Here is a 17567-nt window from a genome sequence, read left to right as displayed (position 1 = left end):
GCTTCGTGAAGATCCCAAAACAAACGTGTTAATTATGGACGGAAATCTATTTTTTTGTGGCTTGAGAATCACTTACCCGCACAAAGTAATTCTCCTTTAAAGTAACTGTCGGCTACCTGTAACCTACTGCAGGGGGTTCTGGGTAAAAGGTCAGCCTCACCTCTGACCTGCAGCTGCTTGTCACTGTGGATGATTTTCTCTTTTATTCAGTCAAAGTAAAACTGCAGCAGAAAAATACGATATAAAGCAATAAAAACTAAAAAATCCACTGTGACGTGCACAAGCTGCTGCTTTTGTTTGATCTCTGATTGGAAATAAATCCTGCAGATTCTCTATTTTCCCGAATGTTTCGATTTTTTTAAACGTCCTTTTTCTAATCGTATTCTGGAAAACGTTTGCTTGATCTCCTGCTGGAGCTCGATCCATCTTTTCTGTCCCTGTTTGCTCTCAGCAGAATTGCAACAGAGATTCGAGACAACCCACAAAGCGCAGAGCACATCGTGTCCTGTACTTCTTCTTTAAATAACAACGCCTGTCTCTCGAGCTCGTCCGAGCCTCTGTTTAGCCCTGTTTGGCCCCAGGGCTGTGGCTAGATCAGAGGTTAGCAGACACCTTTCTCTCCACCGCCACTTCGCCCCGGGCGCTTCCTCCCGCCCTGACTTCCTCTGACAAACATAACTTCCTATAAGACACAGAGGAGAGATTAGTCAACGTGTTTTACAGGTTCCCCCTGATTAACTGACAAGCACGTGGAGCTCGGCGGCAGCGAGTTCCAGGCGGAGCTGCACGTCAGACCGAAGCACCGATTAATCCCCACTTATCTGCTGCACGCTGCTTTTCATGAAACCTTTTTTTCTTCCACTGCTTCTTTATGTTTCTTGACTTTTTCTGTGTGTTTCTGCCATTTTGCATCATTGACTGTGAGGCTTTGGTGTCTTCTGCGGCGGGGACAGAAAACCTCTGCAGGGTTTATATTTGTGGAGGTGTTCGGTGAGAGCTGCTCTGTTGTTTGGAGGTGAAAAATAGAAGATGACTCACTGCATCATGGGTAAACAGTTCAAGACAATTCTGTGATCTTTAGTTTCGACGTGACCTTTTAAAAAACAGATTTTAACCTGATTTAACTGCATTTATCATTTATTAACTTTGATGCGATGTTAAAAAAGCTTGTTTTCATTCACAGTTTGGTGAATTGACATCTTATATAATTTCCTTTCAGGTGAAACACACTTGTCATCGCTCTTTGTTTGCCGCTGGGTTGTTTGTGTGAGGTTGGCAGGGACGGCTGAAAAGGAAGGACGATGCTAATTATTTTTTATAGTGGATATAAAAATCTGGACGAGGCTCGGTAGCAACGTCTCAACAGAAACAGGGACATGACGACAAACTGCAACTGCTGCCACACAAGCAGATGTGTCAGGTGTTGAGATTTGTGGGTAAAAATAAATAAATAAAAGTGAGTAAGGCCGTAGTCACCGATGGGGAGCGGACAGATGAAAGAGACGGAGGTTGTTTGATTGTTGTCCAGATTCATGATTGTTCTCTGCAGGAGGAATAGAGCTCAGCACAGAAACAACACCGTGGCACGAAAACAAAGCACGCCCACCACAACGTGTGATGTCACCGACAGGCCGGGAGGACGCTGTGATGAAAAGAGTCATACGTGTGCGATTCCCATGTGCATTGTGTAGGATGTGTAGGGAAACACACGTGTCCCAGAATCCCTCTGGTCTAAGTTTACCTGCGGCTGGTTATTTCTTTGATTCAAACTCAACACACACACACACACACACAGTGGTCTTCCCCAGATACCTGGACAGGTTTGTACACGAGCGTCTGTCTGCTGTGTTTTGACTGCGACCCAGCATGCAGACGGTCTGCAGGTCTGATGTTATCACACTGGACACACTGAGACGCACAGGACTCATTCCAGAGCCTTTCCAGGAATCAGATCACAAACAAACACGTTTTTCTTCTCTCGTGCATCACAGCCTCATTTGTGATCTTTGACTGCACTGAAACTTCAGCTGCATGAAGACTTCCTTGAACGTTTACACAAGTCGAAGGCATTTCAAATGGTTCCCATTTGTTCTCTCCCTCCTCTCGTCTTGTTTTCTGTTTGATTCAGCGACGACAGAACCAGTTTGTGGCAGCGTTGCAAAGGTCTCTCTGTTGGACTTTGTCTCTTCTGCCAATACAAATATTGGTGCTCATACTTCATTGACACAACCCAGTTCTCTATCACTCTGTTCTCAGGCTTTACTCTCCTCACTGAACAAGTTTTTATCCCTTCCCAGAAAACAATGAATGAACACTAGCGGAACAAATCATTGCGGAAAGCAGAAATATAATAAATACTTTCAAAGGAATACGCATGGTTCGAGAAAGAACTCAATATAAAGGAGCAGGTGCAATCAGACATCGGGACAAATTTAGTTTTTCTCATATTTCTAAGTTTAACAGGATGAAAATGTATCTTCAAAGCCCCAAATATTCCAGGAGCCCACAACCTGCAGAAATCCTGTGATTTGAGAGAAAAATAACTTTTCTCTCCCTGACCAACAAAACGTCTCGCAGAACGAGCAGCAGCGCCTCACTCGGCCTCACTCAGCCTCACTCAGCTTCACTCAGCTTCACTCAGCTTCACTCGGCCTCAGTCAGCCTCACTCGGCCTCACTTAGCTTCACTCAGCTTCACTCAGCCTCACTCAGCTCAGGACGTAAGCATGTCCCACCAAACGCTGTTAAACATGCATCTGTTTCCTGACAGCGGTTACCCGGATCAAGACTCCTGCCAAACAGTGGATCTGCAGCAGGACCTGCCTCGTGTTTTGGAGATGAACTGCTGATATGTTACATTTTTTTTTGTGTGAGTGTGTGTGTGTGTATGAAACCTCAGCAACAACCACAACACTGGTCTCTGTCTGTCCACGCCTCGGATCGGCCTGCCTGGCAAACGGCAAGAAAAAGCAGAAGAGGGAGAAGTCGAGACTCCAGATTAAATTCATCCAACATTCAAGCCGAGTGAGTGGAGATGTTTTCTTAGCTGTTGTTTAAAAGCTCTACAGTATCTCTAACAGCACGGTGACCCTTGACCTTCAACCCCCGTCCTCCGTCCTCGGCCATGAGACTGGTCTGAGGTTGGTCTGGGGGTTTGATTGGGGGGGGGGGGGGGGGGGGGGGGGTCATGGGGTTCAGATAGAGGAAGCTTGACGACCTCCAGCAGGTTTCATCTGCTGGGAATACTGAGCGCAGCCTGAAACCGTCCGCTGGAAACACATCTGGAAAATGCATGGAGGGGAGGGGTGTGTGTGTGTGTGTGTGTGTGTGTGTGTGTGTGTGTGTGTGTGTGTGTGTGTGTGTGTGTGTGTGTGTGTGTTTCCCGAGGCCCAGCAGAGGAGAGGGAAGTTCAGCCGAGCTATTATAAGACCACAAATTACAGCTCTCCGCAGCCAGAAACCTCCTCTGCTGGGGCCTCATCAGACTTCACTCCAAAAACCAAACACATCCACTCTGGAAAAATGTCGCAACCTCAGATCGATGCGCTGTGGATTTCAAGAGGACCTTCATCACAGAGCACTGATCTGTGGGCAAATATTTCAGTGACACACTCAAGACGGAAAGAACAAAAGATTCTCCTTTGCCTGAAACCCCTCGACGGGGAGCCTGTGTTCGTTTCTGACATGGCAGCGTTGTAAAGGAGTTTTCTTAATCCTGATGAAATATCACTGTCAGTTTGACTTCAGGCTATTTAGTCGCTTTGAGGCAGAGTTCTGTCTCTATGAGGCCATTTTATCTATTTGAGGATGTTTTCCAGATCTTTGCAGTTGTTTCATGTCATTTTGCAGAAGTTTTGTTTCTATATGAGGCAACTGAGTCTTTTAAGTGCAGTTTCTACATCTATTTGAACGAACAAGGATCCTTTGAGATGCACTTCATCTTTTTTTTAATCATTTTGCATCAGTTTTGTGTCCCTCTGTGGCCATTTTATCTTTTGGAGGCACTTCTCTTAACTGTTGTTTTGCATCTTTTTGCAGCATTTCTGTCTCTTTCTGGTCATTTTGTGTTTCTCTGTTTTCATTTTAAATCTTTTGATTGGCTTTTCAACAAGAAACCAGTCACTTGGTTGAGGGGCCCCCTGACCGTCTGGGCCCCTGGACCTGCGCTGACTTGACTCATTCAGTAATCCATCCATAGTTTGAAACTTTATAAAAACTATATGAACAAAAACAATAATTAGGCCAACGATCATTTCCACAATCAAAGCGAAGCAGAGAAAGAGTCCGAGACGGAGACACTGACGAACAGAGCCGTGTCTGAACATGAGGGAGGTCTGGTTCAGAAAACGTTCATGGCGTTGAACAATGCCGGTGTTGTGAGCGTCGGCCATGGGATCAAACCTCCAGGCGTTTCCCAGTGGCCTCTCCGCCCCATCCTGCGGCTCGGTTAGAGACAGGGACGGGAGGACGGACACAGAGCGTTCCTTTCTCAGCCACTTCCTGCTGCTCCGACGTGCCGGCCTGGCCTTCGCATGAGCCTTTACACTCCCGGGTCGTCTTTGTTCGCTGACAGGCATGCTGGGAAATTCACCATCGCACAGACTCTGACTCGTCACAATGAGGGATTCACCGAGGCCGCAGACGCTCAGTCAGTCTGGGCTTTTTAGAATCTGTGAATGTCATTATTTCTCTTTCAGCAGACAAATGAAGTCACTCCTCGTCTGCGGGCTGACGACCAAAATGACCCATAATGCAACTGGCAACCAAAATAGAAGAGCTGCACATGTCGGATGTTTACGTTTCACATTTAGGTTTTAGCTTAATCAGTTGAAAGAAAAGAGGGTTTTTAAAATAGAGCGGTAAGAGCTCAAGTATTTTAAATATCTGCAAAAAAAAGTTAGCTCATGGGAACACTGAGTGGACCTGAACCTATTAAATGGATCAATAATCTATATTTAACAGTCCAATGATCAGACGGAGCTGCCGTTTACTTTTCCTCTGACGCCGGCTTCAGATCATGTGATTAGAAGGAGGAATTTTATTGCCCTTAAGTAAATGTTTGTCCTGGGAATGGAGGGAATATCTTGATTTAATTTGTGGTGACTGTTGCGCTGCTGTTTCTCTGACGCCTGCAGAGCTCCGACTGGAAATCTATTTTAATTGCGATGTGGGCAGCGAGGCTGCGATGCTCATTTACAAAAGACTGTGCAGCTTTAACACGGTCGCGTCTTCACTCACTCGTGCAGAACCAGAGCTTTTCTCGCTGTTGCATCATTCGTGTCACGTGACGAGTTACAAAGTCGTGATGGACGATTTTTAGAAATCGCTTATCTCTTTGATCACATTAGCAAATATGTTTTAGGGCCACAATCAACCACAGCGGCTTCGTTTCTCAATACGTTTGAGCAGTTCGTTGATTAATAGATTGGTTGTTTTGGCAGATATCCATCCAAACACCTGGAGCTCCTATTGTGCTCTAAATCTCCACCAAGCTCCTTGAATGTTTAAATACAGGTCGAGAGGTTCATCATGAGGGAACACGTGATGGAGAAAAAAACAGATCTTCACGCCGTCTTTCTCAGCGTCTGTCCTTTTCAGACCATTGTTTAGACGTTTTTAGAACTTAAAGCTATGAATCAACATCTAACTTCTGGGTTCGTCCACATGTTGTACTTCTGCACGGAAAAAAAAAGAAAAGATGCTAATTGCCCAGATGGCATGGTTGGAAAAAGCTCAGTCTGCACTCTAAGAATATCGAAGCCACTTCCTGTCCTGTCGCTGCCCCGGCTCCAAACATGACTTCACAGAAGATCCTCCATGTTCATTGATTCATCAGTCCAAGAACAGAAAGACGATGATCTACAAACATCAATCATACCACGACTGCTCATGTGAGAAAAGCTCTGATATTTTTGATTAGTACATTTAATTTTTACAGATCCAACCTGACGAGAACGACTCATTTTTCTGTATCTTAAGTAATATTAAGTAAAACGAATTCCTTTCTAGATATCAACAACTTTGTGCAGTTTGAGAAATCGAGATATCGGCAGAAACAGATCCTGGTGAACTTTAGTGTAAGAAGGAGACGGCCTCATTTCAACTTAAATCCTCGGGCAGCTGCAGTGCATCAGTTTTACCTTTTAAACCTTGTAAACTGAATTTTATGGACTTGCTCGTTGCACGATGTCTTTTATTTTGACTGTTTGCACGATTATTTCTACCCTCCGTCCTGGTGCTTTTATCCCTCTACACTTTTAATAATTGCCTCTCTTTGATGCCTGGCTTTTATTTGACCGTTAAAGCACTTTTATGTTTAATGTAATAAAATCAATACGGTCTATTATCGCAATTAGAGCGAAGCAAAGACAGAGATCCACAGAGGACGAATGGACGAAGAGTCATAATTATTATGACCATTATTAGGCTGGAACATTTATCAGCACATACCAGGAGAGACCTGGAGAACGTGTACAGTTAACCACACTATACTATCTATGAGTACTTTACCTTGTATAAATATAAAAACCCAGACACTCGGCTCATAAACTGCAGTTGATGAAAAGATATCAGGAAATTAAAATTTTACGAGCATGGTTGATGATTGATTTAATGCTTGATCGACAAATCTGCTTCCTGTTTACGCCGCGTGATATGAGTGCTCAGGTGTGTCAGTACGATATTATTACCGATGCAGAGCTAAAAGCTCATTTTAGTTTTAAGGAGAAAAAGGTATATGAGAGTGGATGTAGCCTGAAGGTGGAGAAGCGGACCTGTCATTACACAGAACCTCAAAAGCATCAGTAATAATACTTTACATCAAATGCAGATAATAACATGCACCGCGATGGGCTCTCAGCGAAGTCTGATGCATGCGTTTAATGTCCACTTTAAAAGAAACCTTTGAAGGGCGAGGGAAAATTGGGGGAACTGTGTGTGTGTGTGTGTGCGTTGGAGGGTTTCATGAATGGATAAAGCCCCGAGTTGTCCTGCTGCAGACCTGCCGTGCTAACAAGCCGCCCCCCGCCTGCCCCCCGCTGTAACAACACACTGGAGTCCTGCGGCGTTTGTTTGAGCTGGAGCGGGGCGGCGAGCGGAGCGTAGCTGCGGACCTCAGACGTCGGAGCCGAAGGGGAAAGGGCTGAACAGTCGGAGGAAAAGGGGCCCCGGGGTGCTGCAGGGGCCGCCACAGGAAACGGGTGTGGCTCGATGGTAGAGGTGACGGATCAGTGGCCAAGAAACGGGTGGAGCGACAAGTGTTTGTATATGTGTTTGTGATCTCAATAGCTATTATGAATTTTTTTTTGCTAATAGGCATTCATCTCGTCCTTATTGATAAATCTGTTCTCAGCCTGTCATGACCTGCGGGTGTGTGTCACATTCAAAAACCAAATAAGCTGCTACTGGGCGAGGTAGCTGGAATAAAACTCTGCGACACGCTCAGTGGGTAATTCTGCACAGATCTGGGGAGAACGTGCCAACATGGATTTTGAATGTGGTTTGGATTATCCCACTAAACACTTGAGTACCTGTCAAAATAAAAAAACACATGCCTGGTGGTATGATGACACAGGGATGCAGCTTATGATGGATCATCGATTAATCCGTCAGTTCGTTTCTTGGTTAATCCAAATGATTTGCTCAAGCTTCAGGAATACTGGACCCATGTTACCCTGAGTCACACCGAGAGAGTGGATAATAATATCCACAACGTTAAGAGTTTTCATTTCCAATAACAGAAGATGGGTTTTATCAATGACTCTTTCCTCTCTTCTCCTTTCAAAATAAAAGCCCTGGGTGAGTAACCAGACTCCCGACGCATCTGTTCAGTCGACACTACGCTGCCGAATAATTAATGGATCCGAAGCAAACGGGCTCTGACGTCTGTAAAAACACACTTTACACAAACCGAGACCGAAATCAGGGCTGAACAATGTCTCGGTGAAAAGAATCTGCTCAGTTCAACCAATCAACAGTTATTCTCAGTTTGCATCGCTGCCGTTGACTTTGTCTGTCTGGATTCTTCCCTCGGTAATGATGTAAGTCCGTGACGTCAATCCAATCAAATCAATCACTCCATTGTTTAGTCTGAAAAATGTTGTATAATGTAGAATAGAAACCGTGCAAATGGCCGTTGAACTTCCCCAGAGCAGAAGTGTCGTCAACAGACCCTCAGCTCATCGATCACCGGAGAAAAAGTTTCCGACAATCGCAAATGTTTTCCTGCCAGGTTTTCTGTAGAAATTCAGACGAGTCGTGCGGAGCACAACATCCACGTGCAACAGGTGCACACACACACACACACACACACACACACACACGAGCCTCTGAGGGTAACTGTGCATTCAGGCCGATGTCCCCAAAGCAAGTACAGTGTGTGTGTATCATCGCCCTGGCAACACGTACTGAGAAATGCTCGCCTCCTCTCGTTCCACTTCACACCTCCTGTTGCTGAGGAGGACGGCTTCAAATATACGGGAATACACTATCTGTGAGGTTACATCACACACACACACACACACACACTGTAAATAGGAACCTCATCTTTCAGGCTTTCTGGATCTAATTGCTGCTATTTTCAAAAGAGGTCGCAGAACAATGTGAGGAAGCTGGATGGAAACTGGAATAACCTCCCAGCGCCATGTTGACAGAAATAGGGCAGAATTCATTTTTTTTTTTATAAATAACCTCCTGGTTCCCAGAGGAGAGATTCGCCTCTTTTTTTTTTTTTGTTTTTTGTTAAAGAACCGAGAAGTTTATTTCTTTTTCAAGTAATTGTTAACAGAGATTTACAGCAACATTTGGAAAACAAACAGCTGGCCTGTTTTCTTCTTAGCCATGTAATCTCTGTCTGGTAATTCACTTATTCTACTTCGAGATTCAAGATGTCGATGATTTTTGCAAATACAAAAGAAGCTCCATTAAAAAGATAAAGACAGATTAATTAACCTTCATTATTTGAAGTTAAAAGTCTATTTATTCTTCTCTGCTTCCACAAAATGCAGCATTTGTTGTATGAGGGTTGACTTTGAATGTTTTAGTCCAAATACCTGCCATTTAATAATTTAAATACTTCATCTACTTCCAGTTTCTGCCACAGAGAAAAGTTAAATGAATATCAAATTGATATCTCGGTTAAAAACATGCAGGGTTTCATACCTGAGCTGCTTCAGTGGCAAAATACGGAATAAATTAAAAGTCTCGGTGATGCAGCCTGTGAGAGTTTCAGATGTTTCCACACTCACCATTGAAGAAGCTCTTGACCTTCAGGTAGCCGACGCTGAGGCGGAGGACGGACAGCTTGTCCAGCCGAGCCCTGACCTCCTCGGGGAAGGGCAGCAGGCTGGTGAGCTTGTCCAGTTCCCCGTTGAGCCGGTCACGGTGGCGTTTGGACGGGTTGGACTTGATGCCATCGGGAGGTGGAGGTTTGGGGCTGTGGACACAAAATAAAAAAAAAAAAAAGGATTTAACATCGAGAGCAGAAGGTTAATTTAGGACATGGTTTGTCAAAAATAAACATCTAGTAGAAAATAAAAAGCTTGACTCGTCTTTTTTAAAAGGTCAGTTTCCCTTGAAAGTCAGAGCCGGAGTTTGAGACTGAGAAAGGTCACGATGAGTACAACCAATGAGCTGCAGGCTAAATATGTTCTGTTAACTGACGTCTGTGTGCGTCAGCGCAGCAGCAGCTGGGACAAATTGAGATAACAAGCAAATAAAACAACAGAGACGTGACACTGACGACTGCAACAGATGAGACACGAGGTGAAAGTGAAATAATGAGACTATTCAGCACCAACTTTAAAAACTTCCATACACCACATGGTAAACACTACATGTATAGAAATATACATGAATTCACAACCTGCAGCACATTTAATGAGGACCGTGGACACAGATACTAGTATTTCATGTGTGCAAATTAAGTTAAGAAGCCGGTTTGAGCCGACTGCAGAGAGAAAACGTCGGCCGAGTGAACAACAACAAAGCCCCGACCACCTCCTCTCTCCGGAGGCACAGCTGTGGAGGAGCTCCATCTGCTGTTGCCATGGGAACCAGGTGAACGTCACCTGCTCAGGGACGTGTTGTCACCCGGGCGCTCGACTCCGCTCGGTCACGTTCAGCTGGAGTCGTTTCTCTGGATGTGAGGAGTCATGGGGTGTTTACACATTTACTGAGAGAGAGAGAGAGAGAGAGAGAGCGAGAGAGAGGAAATGGACAGTTTCCTTCCTGAATCTGATTTCCGCCATTTAAAAAATTACACAAAACTGAAAGTTCAAAGATGGAGTTCTTCAGAACATCCTGCTGACTTCAGACACCGCGAAAAGAATCAAGGGAGCAAGATGGCGGCACCCGTATCGAGGATGCTTTATTTTAAATCAAGATATTCAGCTAATAAAGAAAATAATAAAGAAACGCAGGAAGTTCTAAAAGGATATTTGTCGGGTTTGACTTGAAATTGATTCCGTCTGCTTCATATTGAAATTCCTGACACGTTTTTTTGTTGTTTTAACTTGTGTAACGTGGTAAACGCCCCCCCTCGCTCAGGCTTCAGCTGCAGGTCGACGTCGTCGGGACAGATGAAGCTCAGCGGCAGGTCTGTGTCTGTAAATGGACTCCGGTGACCGGCGGTAAACCCAGCGGCTTCTCGTCTGTAACTCAAACCAGACCTCCGCTGCACAGAGGGGCTTTTCTTTTTTCCCACAGAAGGTGTGAGGCCGGCCCAGGAGATGCCGCTCGCTTTGGGGTCAACCTGAGCTCCACGGGGATTTTCACCCAGTCTGACGGACGAGGTTTAGTCTGACGACTGAACTTATACGTTGTTTTTCGGGGACGATTTTTGACATCGTCAATTCCTGATCAGAAAACCACTGGTGACTTAAGTGACTCATGTTTGACAGAAAGTTGATACAAGAAAAGAAACCAGTCATTTCAAGATTCCCCTTTCACACAAGTCATCTTTATCTCGACTGCTCATCTGAAGAAAGCACAGAAATGAGACCTGGTTCCAAAGAAAGATAAACAAACCTAGATTCTTCAAAATTTCATTATAAATTCAATCTTTCAAACATGGGGGGGGGGAAAGTTTAAATTTCCAGTCTAGACCTGCACCAGACGAATAGCTTGACTCTCATCGGAACAATAAATTCGCCAAACTGAGGCAGCGGAGGACGAACCACAGATGACCGAGGCAGTGACGTTCAGTTCCACCTCCACCAGCCTTTAAAATTAAAACAGGATGCAGGTTTGTATCTGTAGAGCAGAGAAAGACGAAGAAAGACGATGACGGCCGTGCAAAATGACCTTAACGCCACTTAACACGTACATGTCCTGGCTTCCACCCCCGCTCGTACTCTGTGTGCCCACAGGCAGTGACACTTGGTTTAACGGTGCCTTCAAGTGTCAAACTGTGGAAACCATAACTTCTTCTCTCGTTGTGTTTGTTCGACGTCTCTAACGGAAAACCTCCTGCAGGCCGTCTGCAGTGGATACACAATGTAAACAGCTCTGGGTTTATTTGCCAATATCAAGTTGTGCCCTGAAGGTAAGAAAAGGCTTCCTGTGAAATACGATAAATGAAGATGATGTGTAACAACGAGTCAGAAGAAGGAATGTGATTCACCGGCCGGTCACAGACTTTCTTCTCTGGGTGTTTCTTTGCAAGTGGAAAGAAAATGTTCACAGAAGGTGTTGTAGAATACGTTCAGTCCAAAGGAGCCATCAAAGAGACAACACGAAAATAAACGTGTCAGGAGGACTCGTGCCTCGACTCGCACCGGAGTTCAAACTTTCACAAACTTTGGGACCAAAACTTTAATATAACACAATCACCGGGGCAGACATGTTCAGTTCAGGCAGACAGCCTCTGGGAGAACAGTGGTGGAGGGAACGTCTGAAGTGTAACTGCAACACAAATGTGTAAAATGTGGACGCTGGCCCTCCTTCTCTCCCTCCCTCCTTCCCTCCCTCTATCCCTCCCCCTCCCTCCCTCTATCCCTCCTGTAAATAAGACATCTGCTTCCAATAATACTCCAGAACACGACATATCTGAAATCAAGGCGAGATGGCTATCGCTGCATTCCTGACGGCACAACTCCCTGCGAGAACAATGAGCGAGCAGTGTTGTTGCTTCTCGCTTTATCTGCTTAATCTGTCCTGGAAGGGGCGTGTATATACGAGAGAGTGTGTGTGTGTGTGTGTGTGGGGGGGGGGGGGGGGGGGAGAGAGAGAGAGAGAGAGAGAGTGTGGAGTTGTGTTGGATTTGAAGAAACACTCCCCTGCGTTCACACAAAGGCACTTTGTCTCCGACGGGGGAAACGACACCTTAGCGGAACAAAAGAAACTAAATACGAATTTGGCATCTGCTCCCTGCCGGAGTTATGATACAGGAAAAAAGAGGAGTGTGAGAGCTCCAGAGATATAAGACTCAGAAACAACGGAGCCGAGAGTGCATGTGTTCAAAGTTGAGTTCATTCAGCTCCACAAACACTTTGATCTGTAATTAATAAAGTATAATAATGTTGTGTGTAGCCACGAAACTCAACACCACGTTAATAATAATCAATTACGACATCAATAGTCTGAGAATCCTACATTCCAGCATTAGTGAGTACTGATATGCATGTTTTAATTGTGTTTACTGACTGAAGTCAGTGTTTAAAGATATAACGTTACTCATCCATACAAATTAGAAATTAGAGCGTCCGTCATCGTTATGAACCAAAACGCAGGAATTAAAAAAACCAGCAAAATAAAAGCATGAATAAAACAACAACTGACTGTGTTGTGAACCGGCCGGTGTCATAACATCCAGGAAGTGGATGTTTGGGAGAGCGTCACGTGTAAGTCATGAGAGAAGCTGTGCGTCTGTTGCTGCAGGACTCAAGATGCATCAGCACGACTTTTGCCAAAATCACGTTCTACCCATAGACCGACACAAAAACAACGGCGGCAACACGAGGAAGCAGCGGAACGAGCAGGAAGAGCAGCGACCCTTCTGTTCCCGGTCTCTTTCACTGTATCTGACAAACAGAAATCATCTGGCTCGTGAATTCATCTGCAGGCAAACACTGAATACAAACACATGCATGTGCAACCATGCTCCACATTTCTCTGTCAGCGCACAGCGGAGGTCCCCTGTGGAACAAATGTCCACTTTCTGTTCTTTTATGCTTCTTTTCATTTCATCATTCTGCGACTTTGAGAACCTCAATTGATGTCCTACCATCAAAATAAAAAGCGGAACTAAATAGAAATTCATGTTTTGACTATAGCCTTTTTTTTTCTAGGGCTCATAAATCATCACATTTCATTTTTCAACTTTTATAGAGCCATAAATAAAGAAACTAATAAACGTGGTTTTGTGCCCATCAGAATTGGCTCTGATGCAGATCACTGCATCTCCGGAGTCGTCCTCGACCCTTTAAGTCCAGAGTTAAATAAATCTTCTGCGGCATAAAGTAATATTTTAGAGCATAGTGAGCTCTGGAGAAAAGCTCTTTCCTCTTTCAACATGACAACGCACAAAGAAATGCTTTCCCCAGTTTAAGAAGAAGAAGAAGATTTACTTTTATCGTCACGTGGGACTGAACCATGAATGTTCCCTGCGGCACAAAAAGCTTTTCCCCCACAGACCACCATCATAAAACTTTTGATGGGACACCTCTGCCTGCAGAAAAACTCCATTATTACTTTTAATTAATCCAGGAAACAGTGTGTAAAGTCTATTTACAACATTAGTGTGTGAAATGCATAGCAAACGTTTCCAACACACATGCACAAGACGACGACAAAGACGCCAACTCGAGCAGAAGACACGGTTCAACAGCGTTTGGTGATAAGGGACGACGCCGGTGTTGATGTGCTGTAAACAGGAACGTGTGATTTCCACAGCAGGATTTCTACGACATGTCGTTCCTCCTGCTGCTCTACCCAGGATCCACCTGAACTCGTGTGACCCGGACGATCTCCTGCGCTTCGTGTGTGAAAGGCAAACTCTGGGAAATGCCCTGACCCAGTTTTCTGGACACAGTCTGAAAACAGCTTGGAGCTCTGGTGGCAAATACCTGTAAGATATAACGGTGATGAGCACAGTGTCACGTTCTTACGCTTAATCACAAAGGGTGAGCGGTTTGTCTCAGATCGTGTGTCTCTGTCTGCTTTCGTCTCCTTATTTAAACTTTGTTGTGCACATTTTTGTGCGGCTGAACAACACAGTTCTCCTTCTTTCCTCCTTGCAGACATTACCATAAATTTGAATGTTCTGGTTTCACAGTGCAGCGTAAACAAAAAGGTGAAGTGCCTGAGGGTTCTCTGCCGTAACACCGCCTCCAGTCCTGCCTGTCGGTTAAACAGACTCCGTCTCACACACTCATAACTCACCCACCCACCCCCACTAGAAAGGAAAAGAAAAGAAAAAGATAAATTCCCAGAGAGTAAGTTTTCCTAAAAAACCCAGGCGAGTGAACATGGCAGACTTACGTAAGCGTTTGCGTGACACAGAACTATGTTAATTTGAGTCGAGGGAGGGAGGAAAAAAACAACCCCAAAAAAACACACAGAGAGACAGAAGGAAAGACAGGAAAAAGTATGTTGTGGCAGTCAGAGGAGGAGGAGAAAAAAAACAGAGCGAGTCTCAGATTACGCCATCCTCCCTCCCTCCCTCCCTCCCTCGTGGAAACATTGCGTGAGAGTGCTCTCGCTCCGCGTCCTGATTATGATTAATGCAGGTAGTACCACACACACACTGAAACCACGGTTCTGGCAGGGTTCTCCCAGGGTTCCCGGCTCCAGCCTGTGGTTCCGAGCGGAGCAGTTAACACTCTGTCTGGCTTGTTAAAGTTAGAAAATCACAAACTGGTAAAAAAAAAAAATCACAGAGGATGAGGAGGAGGACAGGGAGGATTAGAGCCGCTCCTCAGTCCTGAAGGGTTCCTCACAGCAGCGTGGAGCAACGAGGATACTACGACTACAGCACGAGGCTTTCAAGAACCCCCTCAGAATACTCTAGAATAAACCATGTGCCTCTGTAGAACCCATCTACATGTTCTTCACAGGACCTTGAATGCTCCCAGAGGAACCACTGTGCGCTTTAAAAAAACTGACTGGAGTAAAAAAGTACCATGAAAGGCAGAAGCAACTTCAGCGTGAAAGTACAGAGAACTCCTCAGAATGATCTGCGGAGGACCGTGAAGGATTTATATTCAACTATTCAGGCTTCGTACTTTAAAGAACCAACTTACTTTGTCTTTAGCTCTTTGCTTCTGTGTCTGTTTTTGTTAAAAGTTACTTTATTAATTTAAATTCGCACAGAAACGCAATTTCGTTCTGCTGTGCTCTTCTCCTCGTATGGTCTGAACAACAGGAAAGTTCACTTTGACTCTAAAACGCTGTGAATGTCTCAGAGGAACCACTGTTACAAAACCTTTACAAAGTTTTTAAAAGTAAAAAGTACCATGAAAGGCTGAAGTTTACTTCAACATTAACCCATAGAGAACCCATATTTAGCTCTTAATGGCACCTTCAAGTGATTTTTAATTGCTTTTTTTTAATTGAACATCCCTGAAGGTTCTTTGTAGCACGATGATGTTTTTAAGTTTAAAGTAACAAACCACGAAGAGATAACTCCTCTGAAGGATCTTTGCAGAGCCATAAAAGGTTTCTATTAGGGATAATGTTTTAAAGGTTAGTCATCTATAATATAAATGATCTCCTTTTCTAATCTCACCATTAACGGCCTGTTATAAAGGATTTAAACATGGAACCCGTCTGAAAGTCAAGACGATTCCGAGGGTCAATAAACGAGCCGTTACACGCTGTGGTTTGGAGAACCTCCCCTGAAGGTTCTAGAAAAGGGATGTTTGCACATCTGTATGTAAACTGAGGGCCAACGTTTGTTGTCTGACACATTTAAAGGGAACAGTCAGACTCTGCAACCTGCAAAAGCTCGTGTCACGGTGTTTTCTGAACATGCAGCACATGCAACCCTGAAGAATGATCTGCAGAGCAACAGTGTGCAGCAGCAGTTCTTAAATTGTGGTCTGGGGCCCTCCAGGGGACCGAGCAGGGGAATCCAGGGTGGGGTGGGGGGGACGAGATGCCATGTGCATGTTTACTTAAATCACAAGTAGAACCATAAGGTGGTGTGATGATATTCCTGATGTCAACCTCCCCACCTACAGGGCACGGAGGATTCTTGAGAGGAGATCTGAGTGGAGTCCATTTGCAGGAATCAGTCTGAGAGGGCCAGCTGTCTCACATGGTATAATTAGATTTAAATAGTACTGAAGCCACAGTTTTCTTTTATTTTCCGTGCTGGATGCGGAGAGGCCTGCGCTGCCGCTGGACTTCGGCACTTCACATTACCTCTGGTCTGGCTGGCCAGCATTGCATAACCGCAGCGGGGGGGAAAATAGACTTTATGGATCGAGCTCAGGACGATGTCGCTTCTATTGCAAACACAAGAGGCCAGCTCCTGAGCTGCTGCACAGCCTGGTCCCCATGCAGCTCAGACTGGAGGTGCAGGCTCAGCTGCGACCACCTGAAAACACAACACATCTCTGCAGAACCTCGCTGCACGATCGAAATAACGCAGTTGACAAGGTTACAGCTGCGGTTGTGCTCGCGTCAGACTGGATCGTGAACTCATTGGTGAGGATCACACGCAGACAACAGGCTCGCCGGACAATGAGGTCACTGTAAACACGACGTAAACAGAATAATTAGGATCACCGCGGGTTTTGCGTGACTTACATTTTCTGAACTGGCTTCTTTCGCTTCTTGGCCGCGTACAGCGCCGTGTTCGGCAGCATGGTGGCTTCGCGAGGAGGGACACGGAGGCTCGAGCCCGGGATCTTCAGGATCTCTACCTCCAGACGGAAGAACCGAAAAACCCCTCGACGGTAAAAACGACAATAAAAAAAAATAACCAGGAGTGAAAGAAGCAGGGATCCTCCGTCTCCTCCTTCTTCTTCTCCTCCTCCTTCTCCTCCCGGTGCCTGAAACTACTTCACTTTTTCTTCCAACTCCTGCGTAAAAGACGCACGTGAACTGTCGTAACTCTTGATATTCCCGCCGCTGACCCGCTCCCGCGCCGGTTCCCCGCAGAACACCGCAAAAGTTCCACGCGTTAAAAGGTGAAAAGTTAAAGAAAAAGTCCTCGGAGGGATTTTTTTTTTCTCCTCCGTTGTGATTTGACAGCGCTGCTTCTGCTGCTGCCGCCGCGCGCTCCCGACGCGGCTGGTGTGTGCGCGCGGGGGGCGTGCTCGTGTGTTTGTGTGTGTCACCGTAATAACGCGAGAGGAGAAATGTTTAAGGTGGACCGAATGTGGGCCAAGCGACACTGGCAGCGCGGAGCGGGAAACCGCGAACCAACCCGGACGACCTTAAAAACACGGTCAACCAATCACAGCACAGTATTTCAACTTTTTTTTTGTAAATTATGAAAGTTAGGTAACTGATAATTATTATATGATCAAATATATTTTATTTATTTAGTTTAAATAATTTCAATTAGTAAAAATATAATAATACTTTTTAATATATTTGAGCATAGAATTATATTTATATACTA

The 17567-nt window shown here is 45.1% G+C and overlaps 1 protein-coding gene across 1 annotated transcript in view; it reads right to left on the bottom strand.

Annotated features, from left to right (window-relative positions):
• The window catches only part of ahr2 (aryl hydrocarbon receptor 2), a 47399-nt gene extending 30112 nt beyond the window's left edge, over positions 1-17287 (bottom strand). Inside the window, exons 1-2 of the mRNA XM_069520864.1 lie at positions 16748-17287; positions 9244-9431 (exon numbers count right to left, since the gene is read on the bottom strand). Of these exons, the coding sequence (XP_069376965.1) occupies positions 9244-9431; positions 16748-16806 (247 nt within the window). The 5' untranslated portion in view covers positions 16807-17287. The remainder of the gene's footprint in view (positions 1-9243; positions 9432-16747) is intronic.
• Between the last annotated feature and the right edge of the window lie 280 nt (positions 17288-17567).

The sequence above is a fragment of the Paralichthys olivaceus genome, chromosome 24 (genome assembly GCF_024713975.1).
Source record: "Paralichthys olivaceus isolate ysfri-2021 chromosome 24, ASM2471397v2, whole genome shotgun sequence".
Lineage (NCBI taxonomy): Eukaryota > Metazoa > Chordata > Actinopteri > Pleuronectiformes > Paralichthyidae > Paralichthys > Paralichthys olivaceus.
This window is presented reverse-complemented; position numbering and strand designations above follow the sequence as displayed.